The sequence below is a fragment of the Pogona vitticeps genome, chromosome 1, assembly GCF_051106095.1.
Source record: "Pogona vitticeps strain Pit_001003342236 chromosome 1, PviZW2.1, whole genome shotgun sequence".
Classification (NCBI taxonomy): domain Eukaryota; kingdom Metazoa; phylum Chordata; class Lepidosauria; order Squamata; family Agamidae; genus Pogona; species Pogona vitticeps.
In genome coordinates, this window is record NC_135783.1 from 17,704,854 (window position 1) to 17,724,890 (window position 20,037).

At 42.0% G+C, this 20,037-nt stretch overlaps 2 protein-coding genes across 5 annotated transcripts in view; both read right to left on the reverse strand.

Annotated features, from left to right (window-relative positions):
- SOS1 (SOS Ras/Rac guanine nucleotide exchange factor 1) overlaps nucleotides 1–4,368 on the reverse strand; it is an 84,324-nt gene extending 79,956 nt beyond the window's left edge. Inside the window, exon 1 of the mRNA XM_020794738.3 lies at nucleotides 3,843–4,368. Within this exon, the coding sequence (XP_020650397.3) occupies nucleotides 3,843–3,929 (87 nt within the window). The 5' untranslated portion in view covers nucleotides 3,930–4,368. The remainder of the gene's footprint in view (nucleotides 1–3,842) is intronic.
- Nucleotides 4,369–9,801: 5,433 nt separating this feature from the next.
- The window catches only part of MAP4K3 (mitogen-activated protein kinase kinase kinase kinase 3), a 97,188-nt gene continuing 86,952 nt past the window's right edge, over nucleotides 9,802–20,037 (reverse strand). For all 4 annotated transcript variants that reach the window (XM_020794747.3, XM_020794746.3, XM_020794745.3 and 1 more), the window contains 8 exons: nucleotides 19,866–19,924; nucleotides 19,406–19,509; nucleotides 17,577–17,748; nucleotides 16,615–16,683; nucleotides 16,431–16,523; nucleotides 14,421–14,491; nucleotides 12,312–12,367; nucleotides 9,802–11,823 (listed from right to left, as the gene is read on the reverse strand). In XM_020794747.3, the coding sequence (XP_020650406.1) occupies nucleotides 11,736–11,823; nucleotides 12,312–12,367; nucleotides 14,421–14,491; nucleotides 16,431–16,523; nucleotides 16,615–16,683; nucleotides 17,577–17,748; nucleotides 19,406–19,509; nucleotides 19,866–19,924 (712 nt within the window). In that variant the 3' untranslated portion in view covers nucleotides 9,802–11,735. The remainder of the gene's footprint in view (nucleotides 11,824–12,311; nucleotides 12,368–14,420; nucleotides 14,492–16,430; nucleotides 16,524–16,614; nucleotides 16,684–17,576; nucleotides 17,749–19,405; nucleotides 19,510–19,865; nucleotides 19,925–20,037) is intronic.

Here is a 20,037-nt window from a genome sequence, read left to right on the forward strand (position 1 = left end):
ACAGTGTCTGTCCAGCATAGGCATCCTTCAGTCTCGAGAGACTATGGTAACATGCTCTGAATCGAGGAGTGTCTGTCCAATAACTAGGTATAAAGTCAGACTGAAATGAACCTTAGTTAATTAAGAAAGTTGCAGCTCTGCGAAGGAAAGGAAATAAATCATGCACAAGGAGGGAAGAAGAAGAGAAAACCAACCATAGGACTATGATTATTGCATCTGTGTCCTGCTTCTTGCCTTATTACCAATTTCTTTTAAAGAAATAGTGGAAATATATGAAATAATCTGTCCGTATAGTGTATGAAAAGAAGGAAAGAAAATAATTCTTCAGTTACAAATAAGCAAGTTAAAACATCTTGTTTCATCAAGTTGAATGACAACAGAAACATAAAAGACTGCTGAAGCAAATATGGGCATTAGCAACTCCAGAATGTCTTAGGTTACATCCAGGTTTAGTGCTTAGTAATCACAATAACGGGGATGTGGTGGCGCTGTGGGCTAAACCGCAGAAGCCTGTGCTGCAGTTGTAAGTTCGAATCCACGCGACGGAATGAGCACCCGTCGCCTGTCCCAGCTCCCGCCAACCTAGTGGTTCGAAAGCATGCAAATGCGAGTAGATAAATAGGTACCATCTCGGTGGGAAGGTAAACAGCGTTCCATGTCTAAATCACACTGGCCATGTGACCACGGAAAGATTGTCTTCGGACAAACGCTGGCTCCTATGGCTTGAAGAGCGGGATGAGCGCCGCCTCCTAGAGTCGGACACGACTGGACAAAAATTGTCAAGGGGAACCTTTACCTTTACCTAATCACAATAACTGTAGATGAAGACAAGCTCCAGAGAGCTGTAGTGTAACATGCTCAACTTTTTCCTTCTCTGGTGTAGCTGCAAGCCATATGAAAGCTTTCACTTTCATTCTACAAAACATCATGGCATATTGTCCGCATTGGTTACCATGCTCATTCTTAATCACAGTTGGTTTAAATAAGCCAGTTTCAATAAATAAAGTTTGCATTTAGCTTGTTTGAAACTAACTATAGTTATGATTAATTACAGTTTTCTGAATCTGGATGGTGGCAAGCTACCAAATGGAACTATTGTGATCAAACAGTGCAGTGTACCAGCACCCCAGCACACTGCTGGTAGTGAGATAAGCAATGATACTCATATATCACTAGCTTGTTATGTTATCTGAACTTGCCCACTGTGTTTGACTCTTACAGCTCTGCAAGCAAAGTATACTTTAGCCTATATATGCTTATATCTATCATTTAAATACAGGCTCTGCACAGTCCAATTTGTGCATTTTATCATGAACTGTGAAAGTTAATACAGCAGCTGAGATGCCACAACAATTTTAACAATTTGTTGTAAGAGGCTGAGACAGAATCTCAATCAATGGTGAAAATCCTGTTCATAATATATATTAAATTATAACTCAGCCCTTTCCAACCTTGTAAACAAAGCATGCCTGCTGCAATTGAGGTATATGGCACTAATGGCAGTAACCAGCTTTGATTAAGAGATCATTCTTTAAACTTGATTAACTTCAGAATCATTCCAGGACTGTTTCATTTTTTGTTTCAGAGAACGTCCAAAGAACTTTTTTTCATATCAGACGCAAACATCCATATATAGCGAGTAGGACTCAGATACAATTGAGCTTGTGTCCCTTCTCTACAAGCCATACTCTCTACAAGGACTAGGAAGAGAGCTGGGGATCCTGCTGAGCCTAGGTTGCAGTGTAGGCAAAAGGAGTAATCCTTGAAAAGTGAGTGGAAGTACCTTCAATGAGAAGAATGCTTCCATTCACAGAAGGATGATCGTGGGTTCAGCTAAACAATATTAGTATTATATCATCATGCCAAAATATTGTTGCATATATACACTCACTTTAGCACCAACAGACCAATCATTAAATACTTATCCAGGAATTTATATAAAAGTGAGCTTCTCAAAGTTGAGTGAGTTAACGAACCAATATAAAGCTAGATATCATGCCTTGGTTAAACTATCGAGTCTTGCTATGGATCAGTTACCATAACCAAAATATGAGAATTAAAATGGTGTCAAAGCTTAGTTTCAACACAACATATTTACACATATCCACAGCAACTCCATTCCATCTGTAAAATATGACCAAGTTCACAAATAAAAAACAGCCATGTGCAGATAAAATAAAAATATGCAAGACAAGTCCTTAGATGCACTAATACTCAGGGAAATTTGACCTACAAGTCAAGAACAATCCACAGCATGCAGATCTTTCAAGGATGGATACTAGATGTAGTCTATTAAATCCTATAGTCTAACTTTTATAAATAACAGATGAAATCCTGTTGGTCAGTGTAGTAAGTCGCAACTAGAGTAAGTCTATTAAAGCAGTGGGGATTTTGTGAGTCAAAAGAATGGGGGTAATGGGAGGGGGCCTTCTCTGCTGCCAGATTTAGGAACTCCGTCCCACAAAAGGCCAGGCAGGCCCCATCTTTGCTGTTTTTCCACAAGCAAGCAAAGATTTTCTCTTTGGGCAAACTTTCCTTCAATGACCAGTTGCCCGAGTGGGGTGTTAAACGGATTGTTGTGGCTTACTGCTTTTGACTGTGTTTTTCTTGTTTACTGTGTTGTAGTATTGTATTTGACCCTTTCTAGTATTTGTACACTCCTTGCTTTTAGCTTTAAATATTGTCTTTAAATTATGTAAGCTGCCTTGGATCCTTTTTAAGCGGAAAGGCAGGTTTAATAATATTTTAAATAAATAAACTCCTCTGTAAGTTCCATGGATTCACTGGGCCTATTCTAATTGTGATTTACTAGGCTAAACAACAGGATTTCAGCCAAGTGAGAGTTTATAAAGTCCTTTAATTCTGTGCCAAGCACCTGCTAATAATCAACATATCAATGGATGAAAAGCCCATTTACAATGAAAGCAAGACCCATAAAATAGGTTACTTCTGTTATCTTTAATAAGAAGCAAGCACGCGTTCAAACAATTACCATGAAAAATTATGTGGGTAGTTACAGCTGATTCTTTGAATCGAAATCTATCTAATTTGTTGCACAGATGCTCACATTCCCTTGGGTTATACTTCATGTATGCACATATCTGCTACTTAAAGGGTATGTTCTACTGGTCAGGAACTACCTTAGGACAAAGACCACTGAGGAAAAACTGGCACTGAAAAATAATCTGTCCCTAACAGTGCAGTGCCAAGTTCTGTTGCTACACAACACTGTCTTCATGCAGTACTTCTTTTCTCTGTAGGTTGACAAGTAGGGATCAGATGGGTGAGGAAGAAAAAAGATCCAGAGGCTTGGGGCCTCCAGTTGCTGTCTATTATATGCAAAACACTCCAAGAATTTTAGCTATGGGCCAAAGAGAGAGAGAGAGAAGAAAAAGAAAGCTCATACCACAAAAAGCAGTACAAATATGTCCGGACAGAGAAAAATATTTTCAACTGGTGGATATCAGCACTGACATATATACCTTGATAATCTCAACATAAAATGCCCAGCTGTCCAAAACCGAAGGGTACACCGATGAGTACCACACACGTCTGGCAGCACTAGACTTGCCCCATTGACATGGGTGGAGAACGTATCGGATCTCACCTGGAATTGCCACCCTTCCCACGAAAAGGACAACATCGACCAGACCCCCCCCAAGCGTGAACGCCACCAGAAGCGTACCTTACTTCCCTCACCTACTCGCACCACGACCCCGCCGAAGTCCAATCACGACAAAGCACATCTTTTCCAGTTTTTACGTTAACAGCCCTGTTGGAAGCAGACTCGGCTGCTGCTGCTGCTCCTCCCTCCCCCCCCCCAATGCTGCCAAGGCGCTCACCTTTTTCAGGGCGGGCACGAGGAGCCCCCGCCACTTGGGAGCGTTCTCTTCGCTGAAGAACTCGTACTGAAGCGGTGGCGCCTGCATCCTGCTCGCGCCGTCCCGTCCCCTCTGAGGGGAAGCGGCCAGCGTCACTACTGGGCCCGACACCGACGCTGCGCCTGTGCCCGTAGCGGCGGCGGTGGCGGGCGGTACCCGGAGTCGGACGAGGACCGAAACGGGGAGAGCCGCCGGAGGCGGCAGTGGCAGGACCCAACGGCGGGAGGCGACGGCGACATCCCTTCCCCCGGTCACCCGCCGCCCGGCCCGGCCTTGTCTCACACAGCGCCGGAGCCGGCCTGGCCCAAGACACCACCACCACCACCGGGCATCCTTCTTCTGGCCCTGACAGGACGGGAACTGTCTGAAAGGGGCGGACAGGAAGGCCGCCGGCCAACGGCAATAAAGTGACGGTTGCTCAGGGGAGGGAGGGGCACGGTCCGGAACGCGACTTTGAACTCTTGGGGGTTCTTTTCCTTGCCCTGACGGTTACAACCTCCGGCGCATGCGCAGTGGGCGCAGATGCCGACGGCGCATGCGTCGCCAGAGTTGCGCCCCCTTTCGTTGCCTCGCAAGCTTATCGCTGGAAGGAGCTTGAGGTGCCGTCCTTTTCCCGTTTGTTTTCTCCTCCCTCTTGTCTTCCGCGCGGAAATGAGAAACCAACCCCGCAACAACTTCAAATAAAAAGACTGGCTAGGTTTGCGTGCGGAAACCCGACGGCTCGGGTTGAGGTATTTTCATTATAGGAAGGATCGGTGAGAAGGGTCCTTTTTTTCACAGCGCCCTCTGCGGCGCGGAGGACAAGTGACCCTGTTAGCCGCAGTTCAACCCCCTTGCTTAAGTTTAAAGTTCAAAACAAAAACAAGGCAAAATACATCTGGGCGCTTCTTGTGGTTCCGGTGGTAATGAGCTGGCTTCATGGACAGGACTGCAGATTTATTTTTCTGTGAAGAGGACGTTCCTTACAAAAGAAGATGAAGGGTCGTTATTTATTTTATAATTATGATAGCAGGAGGAGGAGAAAGAATACCAGTAAATATGACTAAGAATTTTATGGCACCATTAAGATGAACAAGTTTTGTTTGACATGACCTTTCATGAGTTGCAGCCCACATCTTCGGATGGCAGGAAAGCTGAAGTAAGACATACTCAATGTTGTCATAGGAGCCTCTTATTATTTTGCTGCAACTGATTAAGATGCTAGATTGATATCCTTGATAATGAAGAGCCTCTGTGCAGATGATAACACAGTTTAGGGCCCAGCACACACATTTCCCCCCTCAAGTTTTAAAATTAATGGGTTTTAATATTTTGATGGAGGTTTTACATGTTGTTTTTACTTTAATTTTATCTTGCTTTTGTTAACCACTCGAGAAACTGCAGAAAAACAGTACAGTATGCTCTTTTGTCAAATACTAATTCTAGAAGATTTGACCCAACTCTGGGAGGCAGTGAAAGACAGGACGACCTGGCGTGCTCTGGTCCATGGGGTCACGAAGAGTCTGGCACGATTTAACAACTAAACAACAATTCTAGAAGAACTTTAGGAGAGGTGTAAGGATAAAATGTGGAATGTGAGGCATATAAACATGCTATCAAACAGGAGAAACAGAAAAGAGACAAATACAGTTGTGTTCAAAATTATTCAACCCCCACTGAAATTGAATGTTTTGGCCATTTTGACATTGATTTTGATCATTCAGTCATCTTGCTTACATTTACATGAAAGAGGCACTTGTAGGTCAGAGAAATATAACCTTAAGTTTATAATGAAATAACCACAAATGTCTTTTCTGTGCTCACATCATTATTAGTTTTTATTCAACCCCCAAGTGACATTCAATCTTAGTACTTAGTACAACATCCTTTTACAGTTATAACAGCTTTTAAACGTGAAGCATAGCTTGACACAAGTGTCTTGCAGCGATCTACGGGTATCTTCGCCCATTCTTCATGGGCAAAAGCCTCCAGTTCAGTCAAATTCTTAGGCTTGCACACTGCAACTGCTTTCTTTAAGTCCCACCAGAGGTTCTCAATCGGATTTAAGTATGGTGACTGCGATGGCCACTCCAAAATGTTCCAGCCTTTCCTCTGCAATCATGCTCTAGTGGACTTGGAGGTATGCTTGGGATCATTGTCCTGTTGAAAGGTCCAACGTCTCCCAAGCCTCAGGTGTGTGACGGACTGCATCACATTTTCATCCAATATCTCCTGGTACTGAAGAGAATTCATGGTACCTTGTACACGCTGAAGCTTCCCTGTACCTGCAGAAGCAAAACAGCCCCAAAGCATTATTGACCCTCCGCCATGCTTCACAGTAGGCAAGGTGTTCTTTTCGTCATATGCCTTGTTCTTCCTCCTCCAAACATAGCGTTGATCCATGGGCCCAAACAGTTCTAATTTTGTTTCATCAGTCCACAGAACACTATCCCACAACTTTTGTGGTTTGCCCACATGACTTTTGGCATACTGCAGTCGACTCTTCTTATTCTTGGGAGACAGCAAAGGGGTGCGCCTGGGGGTTCTGGCATGGAGACCTTCATTACGCAGTGTGCGCCTTATTGTCTGAGCTGAAACTTCTGTACCCACATCTGACAAATCTTTTTTCAGTTCCTCAGCAGTCACACGGGGACTTTTCACCACTCTACGCTTTAGGTAGCGCACAGCAGTCGAAGTCAGCATCTTCTTTCTTCCACGACCAGGTAGCATTTCAACAGTGCACTTTGCCTTGAATTTGCGAATGATGCTTCCTATGGTGTCTCTTGGTATGTTTAACTTCTTTGCAATCTTCTTATAGCCATTGCCCTTCCTGTGAAGACAAATCACCTCTTCTCTTGTCTTCCTGGACCATTCTCTTGACTTCACCATGTTTGTAACCACACCAGTAAATGTCTAGAAGGAGCTGAGTATCACAGTCATTTTAAAGCTGCCTAATTGGTGCTTATTATGCTTGATTGGTGCTCTGTGACATCCACAGGTGTTTTCAATACCTGATCGAAAACACCTGAATGAACCTCTCTTCTTCAGAGTGGTAGTCTTTAAGGGGTTGAATAATTGTGGCAATGAAGAAACCACAAAAGAAACATTTACTACTGTATTACATAAACAATTGATGTTATTTTAGTTGCATTTGGTTCTTTAAAACGTCCTTGTAGGATTTCATTCTGAATACAATTCCAAATGTACACTATAGTCCCTAAACCCCTTTACAGCATTGGGTGTTGAATAATTTTGAACACAACTGTACATCAGGCAGGATTGCCATAAAAGGCCTCCCTGTAAAGAAGTGTTTTAAAATGTCCTTTAACTGTGGGAAGGGAAGAAGCCAGGTGCATTTCTTCCAGAGGTTAGTTCTAAAGTATTGGTGGCACAACAAAAAAGAACCTATTTCAGGTGGTTTATTTCCTATCCTCCTTTGGAGTGGCTTCTTGGAGCTGCATTGCTTGGGAGGAACTTGTGTGGAGCAGGTAGATAACCTTGGGGAAAGATGTTCCAATGAGTAATGTGGTTCCAAACTGTGAAGGGCTTTATAGGTGAGCATCAAGATCTTTAATCTGATCCAGGATGCAACAGGTAACCAGTGCAGGCAAGCCAGTATAGGGAGATGTGATCAAATTTGCTCATACCAGCCACCACATTCTGGCCCACTTCCAATCTCTGGATCAGCCTGAAGGGAAGCCCCATGTACAGACCATTGCAATAGTCGATCTGGGAGATGACCAAGGCATTCATCAAGGTCCTGAGGAGATCCTTGTCTAGGAAAGGGTAGAGTTGGGTGATATGCATCAGCTGGATAAAGGTGGCTCTAGACACAACTGCAGTCTGAGAATCTCAGGGCAGAGCCAGGTTGAGAAGTATGCCCAGATTACGAACCTGGTCCCTAACTGGAAGGACACCACTCAGTTTAGGGGTACTCCCCAACCTATTTGAAGGCCCCCCGATACAAAATCCCTATCTTGTTTGGGTCGAGCCTGTCCACCCTGGTTCATTCCAAGACTAATTCCAGTATTCAAGCATCTGGACGGCATCTACTGCAGAGGTGGAAAAGGAGAGATAAGAGTTGCACATCATTGGCATATTGATACCCGATTCCGAATCTCCTGATGACTCCCCCCAGCAGTTTAACACATATGTTAGACAGCACTGAGGATACTGAAGACCCCTATGGCACCCCACAGTTGAAGGTCCAGGGAGCCAACAACTTGTCTCCAAGGTGAACTCTCTGAACATGGCCCTTCAGGAAGGCTCAGAGCCAGCTAAGTGCTGTTCCCCGATCCCCACCTCTGACAACCTATCCAGGAGGATACCATGGTAGACAGTATCAAAAGCTGCTGAGATCCAGGAGTTACTTGGAGGGAAGACCCTCCCCCCCATCAGCCTTCCTTAAGAGGTCATCATGCAGCACAACCGGTGCCATTTTGGTATCCTGCTGCAGCCTAAAACCTGACTGGAATGGGTCAAGGCAGTTTTTCTCTTCCAGGTACTTTTGGAGCTGCCTTGCCACCACTGTCAAACGTATTCAAAAAGGCAATGGGTCTGTAATTGTTAATTATCACCAGGTGAGGTCTAACAATAGGACAGATGACGGTTTCCTTCACTTGAGAGGTGAAAAATCTCTCCCTCAGAGGGGTGTTTACAGTACAGTGGTGCCTCGCTTAACAAGCGCACCGTTTAACAACAAATCCGCATAGCGACGCGGTTTTTGCGATCACTAATGCAATCGCATCGCGATGTTTTGGATAGGGAAAACATCGCATTGCGATGATCGGTAAGCGTTTCGCTTACCGATCTTTGCATTGTGATGTTAGGGAAGCAGCTGATCGGCGGTTCCAAAATGGCCGCCAGGTGCAGAAAATGGCCACCTGCAGCGTTTTCGCACCCTGCCCTCGTTTACCGAGGTGGCGAAAATGGCGGCCGGATGGGGAATCTTCGCTTACCAGTCAGTTTTCCCCCCATAGGAACGCATTAAACGGAGTTTAATGCGTTCCTATGGGGTTTTCCTTTCCGTATAGCAATGTTTCCGGATAGCGACGTTAATCCTGAAATGGATTAACGTCGCTATGTGGGGCACCACTGTATTCATGGCCCAATCAACCGTAACCCCACAGGCAGCCTTTATTAGCCATGCAGGGTAAGAGTCAAGTGAAGAGGTTTGCAGCTAGCCAGTGCCCTGGATCCCTCCTCCAAAATTAAAGGGTCAAAGTGAACCAGTTGGGCAGAGGGAGAGGTGCAGCAACAACTATCAGCCGATCAACCAAGTTGCTGGCAGATTCAACATCTGCTTGAATAGCCTCCTTTTTTTAAAAAAAGGAATTGATTGCTGGTAAAGTCATCAGGAAGGGGTCATAATTGACCAGGGTTGGTGAGTTAATGAACCACCTGAAAAAGTTCCACTTGTCAGTTTGCAGCCTCACCTGCAATTTTGATATTAAAATACCCTTTCTTGTCAATCTTAAGGCATTGGTGTAACTTCTGGTAAAGGTTTTAAAAGCAGCCAAATTTTGATCAGACTGATCCTTCATCCATCTGCTCTCCAGATGTCTCCTTTTTAACTTGATAAAGAAAAAAAAAGGGTCAAATCAAGGCTACTAACTAAATATTTAAAGTATCTAGCTTGGGAACTTTTAATCTTTCAGGTGGTTTTTGACTACAGTTCCCGTAATCCCTTATCATATTATACGTCTGTAGAACCTTCTGTCTGGAACATTATGGAAAGTGTCAGGGGGTGGTGGCAGAAAGAAAGGAGAATTGGTGGAATCCCCAGAGTGTGAATCTTGCTTAAAACAGATAATTAAGGGTCTCAGACCCCTGTTTAACAAAAAGTTTTATTTTTTTGTAATTAATATTTATAAAAATGCTTTCCCCCATGTTTTATTTCTTCAGAAAACTAGTGCAGAAGGCCATTCAGAAGTACAACAAACATGTTAAAAAAAGTTTATTTTACATTATATACATTAGGAAATTTTCAAAAGCATTACCAACATCAATACGGATCATAAATCACTTTTAATGTAGTTTTTTTCTTAGTTTATATCACAGTATAAAGAACATATACAAAAAAGCCAATATGTGCACTTTCCCCCTAAAACTTGGCAGCCACACTAATGCACTGGAAAATAATCAAAAACAGTTTTGCTCAAAAGTAAACATTCCTGTGATGTATAATAAGCATTGAAATTGTTTTATGTGAGGTAGTAACTAAATCATTTTGGCCAGGTGTTAAGAAATTAAGAGGAAAATGTGAAAGACTGTAGTAAGGCCAAACATTAAAAAGCAAACTTCTGAACAGCCCTAATTAAGACAATGATCCTAATCAACACCTTTTAAATACAAAGAACAGCTGTTCTGTAAGGTGGTGGGTTTAAGCTTCAGGCCTTCAGAGAAATCAGCACACTAGCATACTGCAGAAGATTCTTAGGAACTGTACAGTGTACACACTGTGTTCACATGGGCTGCTGGCTACATATGTTGGTTTTTATTGACACTCACCATTAAGAATCCACCCTACATTCTCTACTCCCCCATAATTGTTCATGGCAGGGGAAAACCAGTAAGGGTAAGCATACTGTCTCTCAGAATTGCCTTCCTCGGTTACTGGTCTTCTCACTGAGAAGCCCCCGCTAAGCCACCAAGGAACTTCAGGGTTCCTGGGAGCATAACTTAAAAACTATCCAGTTGACAAGATCCCACCATACAAGAAAAACAAATGCAGATCTACCACTCTGCTTTTCTACACATGGAAATTCATATGGAATCCCATAAAACTCAATTATCCTATGAGAGAATTGGCAGAGGAGATCTTTTAAGTCCAAATGGACACAGTAGCCATCTGTTATGCATGCTGCTCCTGTCCTGCCAAGTCTGAGGTTCACTTCTTAAATAAAGGGAAAATGTGTGTCTTCACTTTAATATGAGCGCTAAACAATATCCATAAAGCACTGCACAGAATGCTGTGTGCAGCATCCCTTTGGATGTGGTTAGCCCCACATATTTCAGCAGTGTTCACTGAATGCTGCAATTTCTGCATGATATGGGTGGCACTGATTCATATTAACCCTTATTTTATCATTGAATACATTTATAATTATGACATGGTACCACTATTTGGGATTTATTCCCATTCCAAAATATTAACTTTCTTCCAAGCACAGAAAATAATTAGAGAATTTTCCTTAAATATAAAAATACAGGTGTTCAATTGGCTGGTTTCACAAAGAAAACTACCCAAATAAACTAAAACACCCAAATCATATCCACAAAGTCACAGCTTACTTTTGTGACTAAATACATCCATATTAATACTTTGTGCAACCAAAACACCAGTGTACTTGCAACAAAAATTAAAAACAAGATTGTAATAGGATTACAGCCTTGGTTACAATGTCTAAAAGGTAAAGATTTATTTGTATTAGTAAATTACATAATAAAATACGATAGTGTTATTTTAAATGCACTGTTTTTATCGCTAGCATCCATTTTTTAAGAGTCCTTAAAATAGTACCCCAAACGCAGTTCTATGTCTTTAGCAATCTTTACACATCTGTACAGGTAAGACATTTTGACCACTATCTACATAAAATCAAAGTCTCCAGCAGTACATTTCACTGAAGAATAATGCATATATGTACAAAGATTACATAATGGTGAATCAAGCACTTTAGTGGTATAAATGTGCTCACCGTGTCCCTGTCATTCAGGCAAGTGTTCTTGCTCTCATTCATTCTCTCATACACCACAATAAATTACAACATAATTGAAATCATGGTTCTGCCATTTTGTGCAATCTCTGCTATTTGTAAGTGTCACAGCAGTAGTGTTCTGTTTCATGATTCCACTGACATTGTGTGTTGCCTCTCAGTAACTGTTTTCATGGCCTGCTAAGATGTACAAGTTGCTGTTGGCAGTAGGGTCGTCTGTTGGCCTACTCTCCAGTACCACAACTCTGTGGAAGGAAAAGAAATGAAAATAAAATATATCTGGAGAATGTTACCTATTCATGAATAACATAGCAATGGACAGCTTCGGATCATAGGGCTTGCAAGAGGGAGGTCCTTCTTGGTACTGTTGCTTATTCTCTTCCTTATCCAAAGCACAGCCTGGAATAACAGAACAGATGTAACCACGGCCCCATTATTTATCCACTGACCCATGAGTGAGTAACAATGGCAGCAAAACTCAACAGTAATCACTGCCTGTCTTCTCACCACCCTGAGTGCTGGTGGGGGTTCAGTCTACATTCCATGCTGCCTGGGAGAAAGGGCAGGCAAAGTAAATATGTTGGTGGCAACTCCTGTTATTCCTTAGGTGCACAGTGTCCTTGGTAGCTACCCTAGTATTGGCCCTGAGCCTCGTGGTCGAGATAATCAACAGTATTTCTCTCTCTCTGGGAAAACACTTATTCCAATATGTTATGTTTGGGACTGATCATACCTGTCAGATCCAAGGAGTCGGAATATTCTTGTATTGTCAGAAATTTCCTGTGTGATCTGTTTGTAGCGTCAAACAAAAGCTTCATTAAGTTTTAAATAAATACTTATTGAATTACATTATGTAAGATTCCTGTTTTGCAGCATTACTTAAAGTTCTTAACTCACATAAATTAATTAAAACGAATAAACACAGGCTCTATTCTTCAGTATTTTCTATTCCAATGGTTCCAAACCTTGGGTAACCCAGGTGTTCTTGGACTGCAACTCCCAGAAATCCTGGTGAAGACTTCTGAGAACACCTGGATTATTGACTGATTGATTGATTGATTGATTGATTGACTGATTGATTGATTGATTGATTGATTGATTGGATTTATACCCCACACCATCTAGCAAACCAGGCCACTCTGGGTGGCTAACAATATAAATAGCAATATTAAACACAACAGAAAATAAAATAATACATAGCAACAAGGTAAATTAAAACAGATGGCAGTGAAGGTGGTAAAGGGTGGTGAAAAGGATGGCAAAAGGGCCCCCGAGATCTTAATGGTCAGGAAAAGCCTGGAAGTCTTCAATGCTCGTTTGAACTCATCCAGCGAGCGAGCCAAATGGATCTCAATAGCAGGTTGTTCCATAGGCGGGGGGTCAAATGCCGTGCCTGTGAAGAATGGGTATTATGGACAGATCTGACTGGGAGCAGGTGTTCTGATAGGTACCGAGGTTCTAAACTGTTTAGGGCTTTGAATGTTATCATCATAAATTTGAAGTTGATGTGGAAATGAACTGGTAGCCAATGAAGGGCGGCCACAGTGGGAGCGATGTGCCGAAATTTCTTCACTCCAGATTACCTGAATTGCTCTAGTCAATATTCTCTATTCAATATTGCCTCTATTCTTCAGTGCTACTTTTGTGGGGAGAGGTTGTATAGATAAATATGACCCACTCAAATAGTTTCTACAGAGTCCTGGCAACTGTTACAGCACACTTTGTTATGCATTTCCGCACTGGATTCTTTTGTTTTCCAGATGGGAGCTCTAAGGCTAAGAAAGTGCCAAAGGTCATTTGTGAGGACACAGATAAGCTCATATTCAAACTGTAGATCTTCCTGCTCATTCTTATGATCAAAACGCTATACAATTGTTTATTTTAGAGAAAGTGCAACAAACTGAGAACCTCTATGAAGGGCTGAATCTATGTTGTGGGGATTCCTCTGTATTGCTCAAAGAATTAAGTACAGTGGTGCCTCGCTTAACAATTGCCTTGCTTAATGAGGAAATAGCTGTACGATTATTTTTTGCGATCGCAAAATGATGGTTTAAATGGGTTTTTTCCGCTTTGCGATGATTGGTTCCCTGCTTCAGGAACCGATTTTTGCTTTACGACGATCAGCAAACAGCTGATCGTCTGGTTTCAAAATGGCCACCAGCAGAAGAAAATGCCCCCCGCTGTTTTTAGGAAGGCTTTTTCACTTAGCAGGCACCAGAAAATGGCTGCCATATGGAGGATCTTCATTGGACGAGCAGGTATTCAGCCCACTGGAACGCATTGAACGGTTTTCAATGCGTTTCAATGGGTTTCTTTTTCATTTGACGTTTTCACTCTACAGCGATTTCGCTGGAACGAATTCACGTCGTCAAGCAAGGCACCACTGTATCATGAATGGAGATATTTGTATATGGATACAAATACCCCCGCACAAGTGGAGATAATGAGGGTCCGGCCCCATGGTGCCAGATGGTCCGCTTAGCGATCCACTACTGCCGCGAGCTGCACGATCCTATCACTCTGGAGCTCGCAATCAGCAAGCCACTCCTGGCAGGTGGTGGGACGACAAGCCTCTCTGCCAGGTTGAAGAGTGGCTTGTCAATTGCAAGCTCCAGAGTAATAGACAGGATCGCGCAGCCCGTGGCAGTGGCGGATCGCTGAGTGGATTGTCTGGCACCATGAGGCCAGACCCTCATTTTCTCCACCTGTGCAGGCGTATTCCTATTCATATACGAATACCCCCATCTCTAATCATGAATATTAAGAACAGTCATTTTGCTCTTAAGCTTATTTTTAAAAACAAGTCAATGGAAGAGCACTAGTCTTGATTCCATCTATTTACCTCATTTGATCGGAAACTTCTGCCTTGCATTCCATGCTTCCAGAAAGCCAAAACACTGTCTTGTAAACAAACTAGTAGGAAAACAGAACTCAAATTAGTCTTTTATAGGCAGCAACCAAACATTTTCCCACGTAACTTACTATAATCTAAAGTGATTCCACACATATGTGAATACACATAGAACTGTAATTTTAGGGTGCAAAACATGAAGAGTTAAGTATGTTTAACCACAAATCAAAACAATGGTCCCATTTGGACATTCTTGAGTTTCTATTCAAAGTGATTATTTCCCATATCCTTTCCTCATGTGTGGCCCTCTGGCCAATTTTCAGCATCCTCCTTTCATCTCAGCCTCTCATGCTACTGCAAACTCATTCATCAGGATCCTTCAACCCTTTGTGATATTCGTCTATACAAGTTCATTTCCACCTATTCTGAGACGTATGCATAAATTTGAAGCCAACCCACAAAGAATATGGACCAGGAAATAGGAATTCAACAATAATAATTAAGATTTAATATCACAGTAACTACTTTATAGTTGTTTTACACAGCAATTAAAATAAACTTAAAAGGTGTTAAAATCCACAGACCCAGAAAACTTTGATTTAGAAAAACAAGGTATGAATGTAAGGTATCACAACAGGTAACAATGAATTCTTGATGTCAACACAAATTCCAGATACTCTTCCTATAAGCTGCACTGCTACGTAAATAATTCCTTATTTCTAGGGTTACAAAAGGTTTCAGTTTTAAAATTGGGACATTATCTAAGACAGGCCTTTGCAAACAGCAATAAGCAAATATTCCTGTTTTACTTTGGTCTTCCTTTGTTTTAACATTAATTATTCTAATAGAAATAATTTATGATTTGTTTGAGCTTTTAAAAGTATATTTGTTTTAAATATATATATATACAGTGGAGTCTCGACTTACAGTCGGCAAACTTTTTGAGATCCGTACTTCTCCGGCCGCAAAGTTTTACTTCGACTTGCAGCTGGAGAATCGACCTACGGACTAGAAGAGGGAGGTGGGAAAAGCATGCAATTCAAATTTGGCGCTTTCCCCGCCTCCCCCTTCCAGTCCGTAGGCCGCGGATCTGCCTCCGGATGCCTTCCAGGGCTTCTCCTCTGCCATGGGAGACATCTTGGAGATCCCCCACTGCCGCCGATCGTGCTTCGGAGGCACAATCGGCGATGGCGGGGACCTCCAAGAGGCCTCCCATGGCAGCGGGGAAGGCCTCTGGAGGTTCCCCCGCCACCGCTGCTGGGAGCCACGCCGCGCCGGGCGATCCCAGCCATGCTTGGACCCCCGGAAGTCCGAGCATGGCTGGGATCGCCTGGCGCAGCTTAGCTCTCAGCAGCAGCAGTGCCGGGGGGGACCTCCGAGATGTCTACCATAGCGGCGGGGAAGGCCTCCGGAGGTTACCCCCACCGACGCAGGTTTTCCCAGGGAGTAGACCGGGCCTACCAGGGTAGGGCTTCCCCCGGTAGGCCCGGTCAACTCCCTGGGAAAGCCTGTGGAGTAGACTGGGCCTACTGGTGGAAGCCTTCACCTGGTAGGCCCGGTCCACCCTGGGAAAGCTGGCGGGGGCGGGGACCCTCCAAGAGTCCTCCGGCAGCCGTGCCAAAGCCCTCGGAGTCCTCCAGCAGCAGCGATGGCGGCGGCGGGGGAGCTTCGAGAGGCCTCCAGCAGCAGCGATGGCAGCGGTGGGGGACCCCTGCAAGACTACGAAAAGGTAAGGTTAATTTTTAAAATGTATTTTACTTTTATTTGTGTGTGTGTGTGTTACTTGGGCAGTTTACGGATTAATTGGTTTTCAATGCATTCCTATGGGGAATGCATTTTCAACTTGAGGACTTTTCGACCTACAGACCCCGTTCCAATATGGATTAATTCCATAGGTCGAGACCTCACTGTATATAACATGCACTCTCCACCACAAACGATCTTAAAAGCCTGAATGCCTCTAAGTTACCTGATGAATAATGATAGCTAAATTTTACTTACCTATTGATTCAATGTGGAAATCAAATGTAAGTTCTGAGGACAGCTTTCGGCTAGATTTCAATCTACCTTGTAAATTTACTATCTTTATGCAGCCTGAAAAACAAATTCCATCTATTATTCAGTAGCTCTCTTAACACCTTGCCTTTTATTGAATATGTACAGCCAGAACATACATGGCACTTACAGTCCAAGCAGACTAAAATGGTATCTCTCTCCAGCTGTGTTACATGCACAACATTCGTCTGTGTTGTATCTACAACAACAACAAAAAAAGTTGTTCCTGCATAAATATTAATTCAAAGTAGATGCTCTATAAGTCAAGTAATCAACTATTTGAACAGTAAAAAACCTGTGCAGGCCAGTTTTGTTTTTCTTTCAGAAACCATGCATGTATCATCTGCCTGTCTTATAGGCCACCTTTCTCTCATCAAAGGGGGCTCAAGGCAGCTCACAGTACAAAAAAGAATATTATTAATTATACATTAACAAAATAAATTACACATTAAGAAACAATTGAACATATGACACTCGTGGCTTTGTATTATGCAAAGATAACCTTTAAATCTTCTTGTAAGCCATCCTTAAAAGAGCAAACAGCAGTACCAGGCAGGCAATTCAGGTTTGGGAAATGGCTGTGAACTCTAATGCAGTGTCACCATCCCAATCAAGATCACACCCACCCACCGCAAAGTGCTCACTCTGGCTGTAATTACCAATTTGATGTGACTACAGATCTCCTGATATCCTTATCTGGTTTGGCTCCTTTGCTGAGGAAAGTGGTGATGCAAGCTGCATGCATGAATGCAACCACAGAGAAGCCATAGCAGATATTTTCTACGTCAAAGGATATTATGCTGGTGAGCCCCACACAGGTGTGAATAAGCTGAGGGTCAATCAAGACACATCTACATTACCTTGATATAATATTACATTACAAAGCATGGAACTCGAGGTAACATCTTTATGCTGACTATGTGAGCCAGCTCAGGAGATCACCCTAAATCTTAAAAGTTTTTAGATTTAAGAAACAATCCAATCAACAGTCAATCTATTTATTAGAAGACTGAATTTACTGAATGACAGGCCACAGTCATGCTGTAAGACAACCAACTGTATTTGGAAAGCTGATCACAATAATTCACAAACCTGTCTCTGTGAACCACGAAGAGGTAGAATTTGGGTTGACAGTTTCAAATTTCACCACCTGGTTGAAGTCTCTCCCTTTAGTTACACCAACACAAACCAAAGGGAATTCCTGCTCAGGCACTACCAGCATTTCAAACAATCTCAATGGACAAGGTACAGGAAAATCTATGTGCTAAATTAAGAGATGTGTCAGTTATTTTTTTAAAAAGTTATAGAAATATTTGTATAATACTGTATTATTAAACATTATCGTTTAATGGATAAAAGAACTTTTACTTAGCAGTTCCGCAGTAATTCAAGACTTTTTAATGAGAGGAAACATAGCTTAGCATTCTGAAAACAAGGTCCGACTGAAAATTTTGCAACTCTTTTTTAATACTAAAAACATTCTCCAGAAGCATTTCCTGTAATTCTCTGCAGCACAGATCTGAAATCCTGTTACAGAGGTAAATGGATGAGAACTTTTTAAACATTCAAAACTGAGGTTATTTGCCAGCCAATGCGCCAGCAGAAATCTTGTTTATAACTATCTGAATTTACATTATGTCAGGAAGTGCTTACAGACTGAGGGAGATGAGGGCTACTGAATTCATAGTGAGGAAGATACCACCTTCTAAAGTCTGCAAGATGAGATGATGTGGTTTGCTCCATCCCCTTTTAGATTGGCCCTGCCAGAGGAGTTTCTAAGGAAGAACACCATGCCTCCCCTGTACTTAAAATTTCTATTCTCTCCTCCTCTGAAGCCACTGATAGATGTACACCAATGGAATTTTCTGCCAGCATACTGAGGGCTCCTCTAAGTTGCTTTTTGAAAAAGTATGCAAAGCCCATCTGTTCTGACAGGTATTTGGGGATTAAGTCATTGTCTTCTGCTGGATTTTAAAAAGTCCAGCTAAATCCAGCTATAAATCTAAACTACAGCAAACCCACTGAATCCATGAAACTTAAGTGTTGATTTAAAAAGTGTGTTGCTTATATACAACCCTATAGTGCTTAAAGCACTCTCTGGGTAGGTTTACAATTTAATTATGCAAGCTACACATTGCCGCCACCCCCCCAGAGTGGGTACTCAATTTAGCGACCTTGGAAGGATGGAAGGCTGAGTGAACCTTGAGCCAACTACCTGGCATTGAACTCTGGGTTGTGGGCACAGTTCTGGAGGCAGTAAAGCAGTTTAACCACTGCACCATAATAGCTAGTTAGCTAGCTAGATATTTTCATTTTTATACCGCTCAGCTAGTCGAAGCCACTCTGAGCAGTTTACAGCATATAAAAACGCAAAAAATAGAAATAATGAAATACAAGCAATAAATTTAAAATATAAAATACATCAAAATAAAATGTTTAAAAACTTTCAAAGCAATTAAAACATTTAAGACGGTGGCCATTGGGCAGGCGGGCTAATTAGATTCAGCTGCGTTTTCAGGTATGTTTTCGAATGCCCGCCTAAATAGCCAGGTTTTTAGTGACTTTTCAGCTGCGTTTTCAGGTACGTTTTTCAATGCCTGCCTAAATAGCCAGGTTTTTAGTGACTTTAACAAGACCTACGCATTGGATCTACTCTCAATTAACAATTTTCACCCACAGTATCAGATTGTCATCATTACATTTTATCAGATTGCTTATTAGATTGTCTTTATTCATTGTTTGTTGGTACATTTAACTAAGTTTTTCAAAGACAGATGGACTATATGTGGATAAAACGACAACAAAAATAAGAAAGCAAGGGAATCTTGCCAGCACTTCAGGATGATAGCTCCTGAGATATGATGGGGGGGCAGAATTACTAATGGATAATAAGATTAGGTGACATTTTGAAAGGAACATACCTTGATTAACATGAATTTCTGCATTGGTTCGACCCACTCTAATAGAACAATGCTAGACTGTAGGGCTCCACAAAGATATTTGTGTCCTGTGTAAGGATTCCTTACTAGGAAAGAAACATTATGAAAACATCTTGGATAAAGTACAAACAAGTACAAACAAAGTATCAATGTCCTTTATCGAGCACCAGACACTTCATCTACAAGAGACTGATACTGTACTGATGCGATTCTCCTTCGATGATACTCATAATAGTGGCTATTCATAATAGGACTGGAAAGCAGGGGAAAATTTGAAAGATGCAATTCAACTTCCCCATCAATGTAATTGATGGGGAATTACATTCTCTACTTTCTTTGGAGTATGAACCTATGACAAAGGCATCACAAAATGGGTCCAAAAATTGAAAAGTCATATAACAAAGATGCGCAAGGACTGATATTAAATAACATCTTTACTTACCTACACAACACTTCTGACACCATTTTGTGTCAGGGATCTTTGAAGACACTGCAAACTTCCTAGAATACATTAAAATATGTGCTAAATTTTTTTAAAATTAGAATTCAAACATACATTTTTTATTCAAAATAATAATTAAAAATATGCTAAAATTAAACTCTAGTTTTCCTCC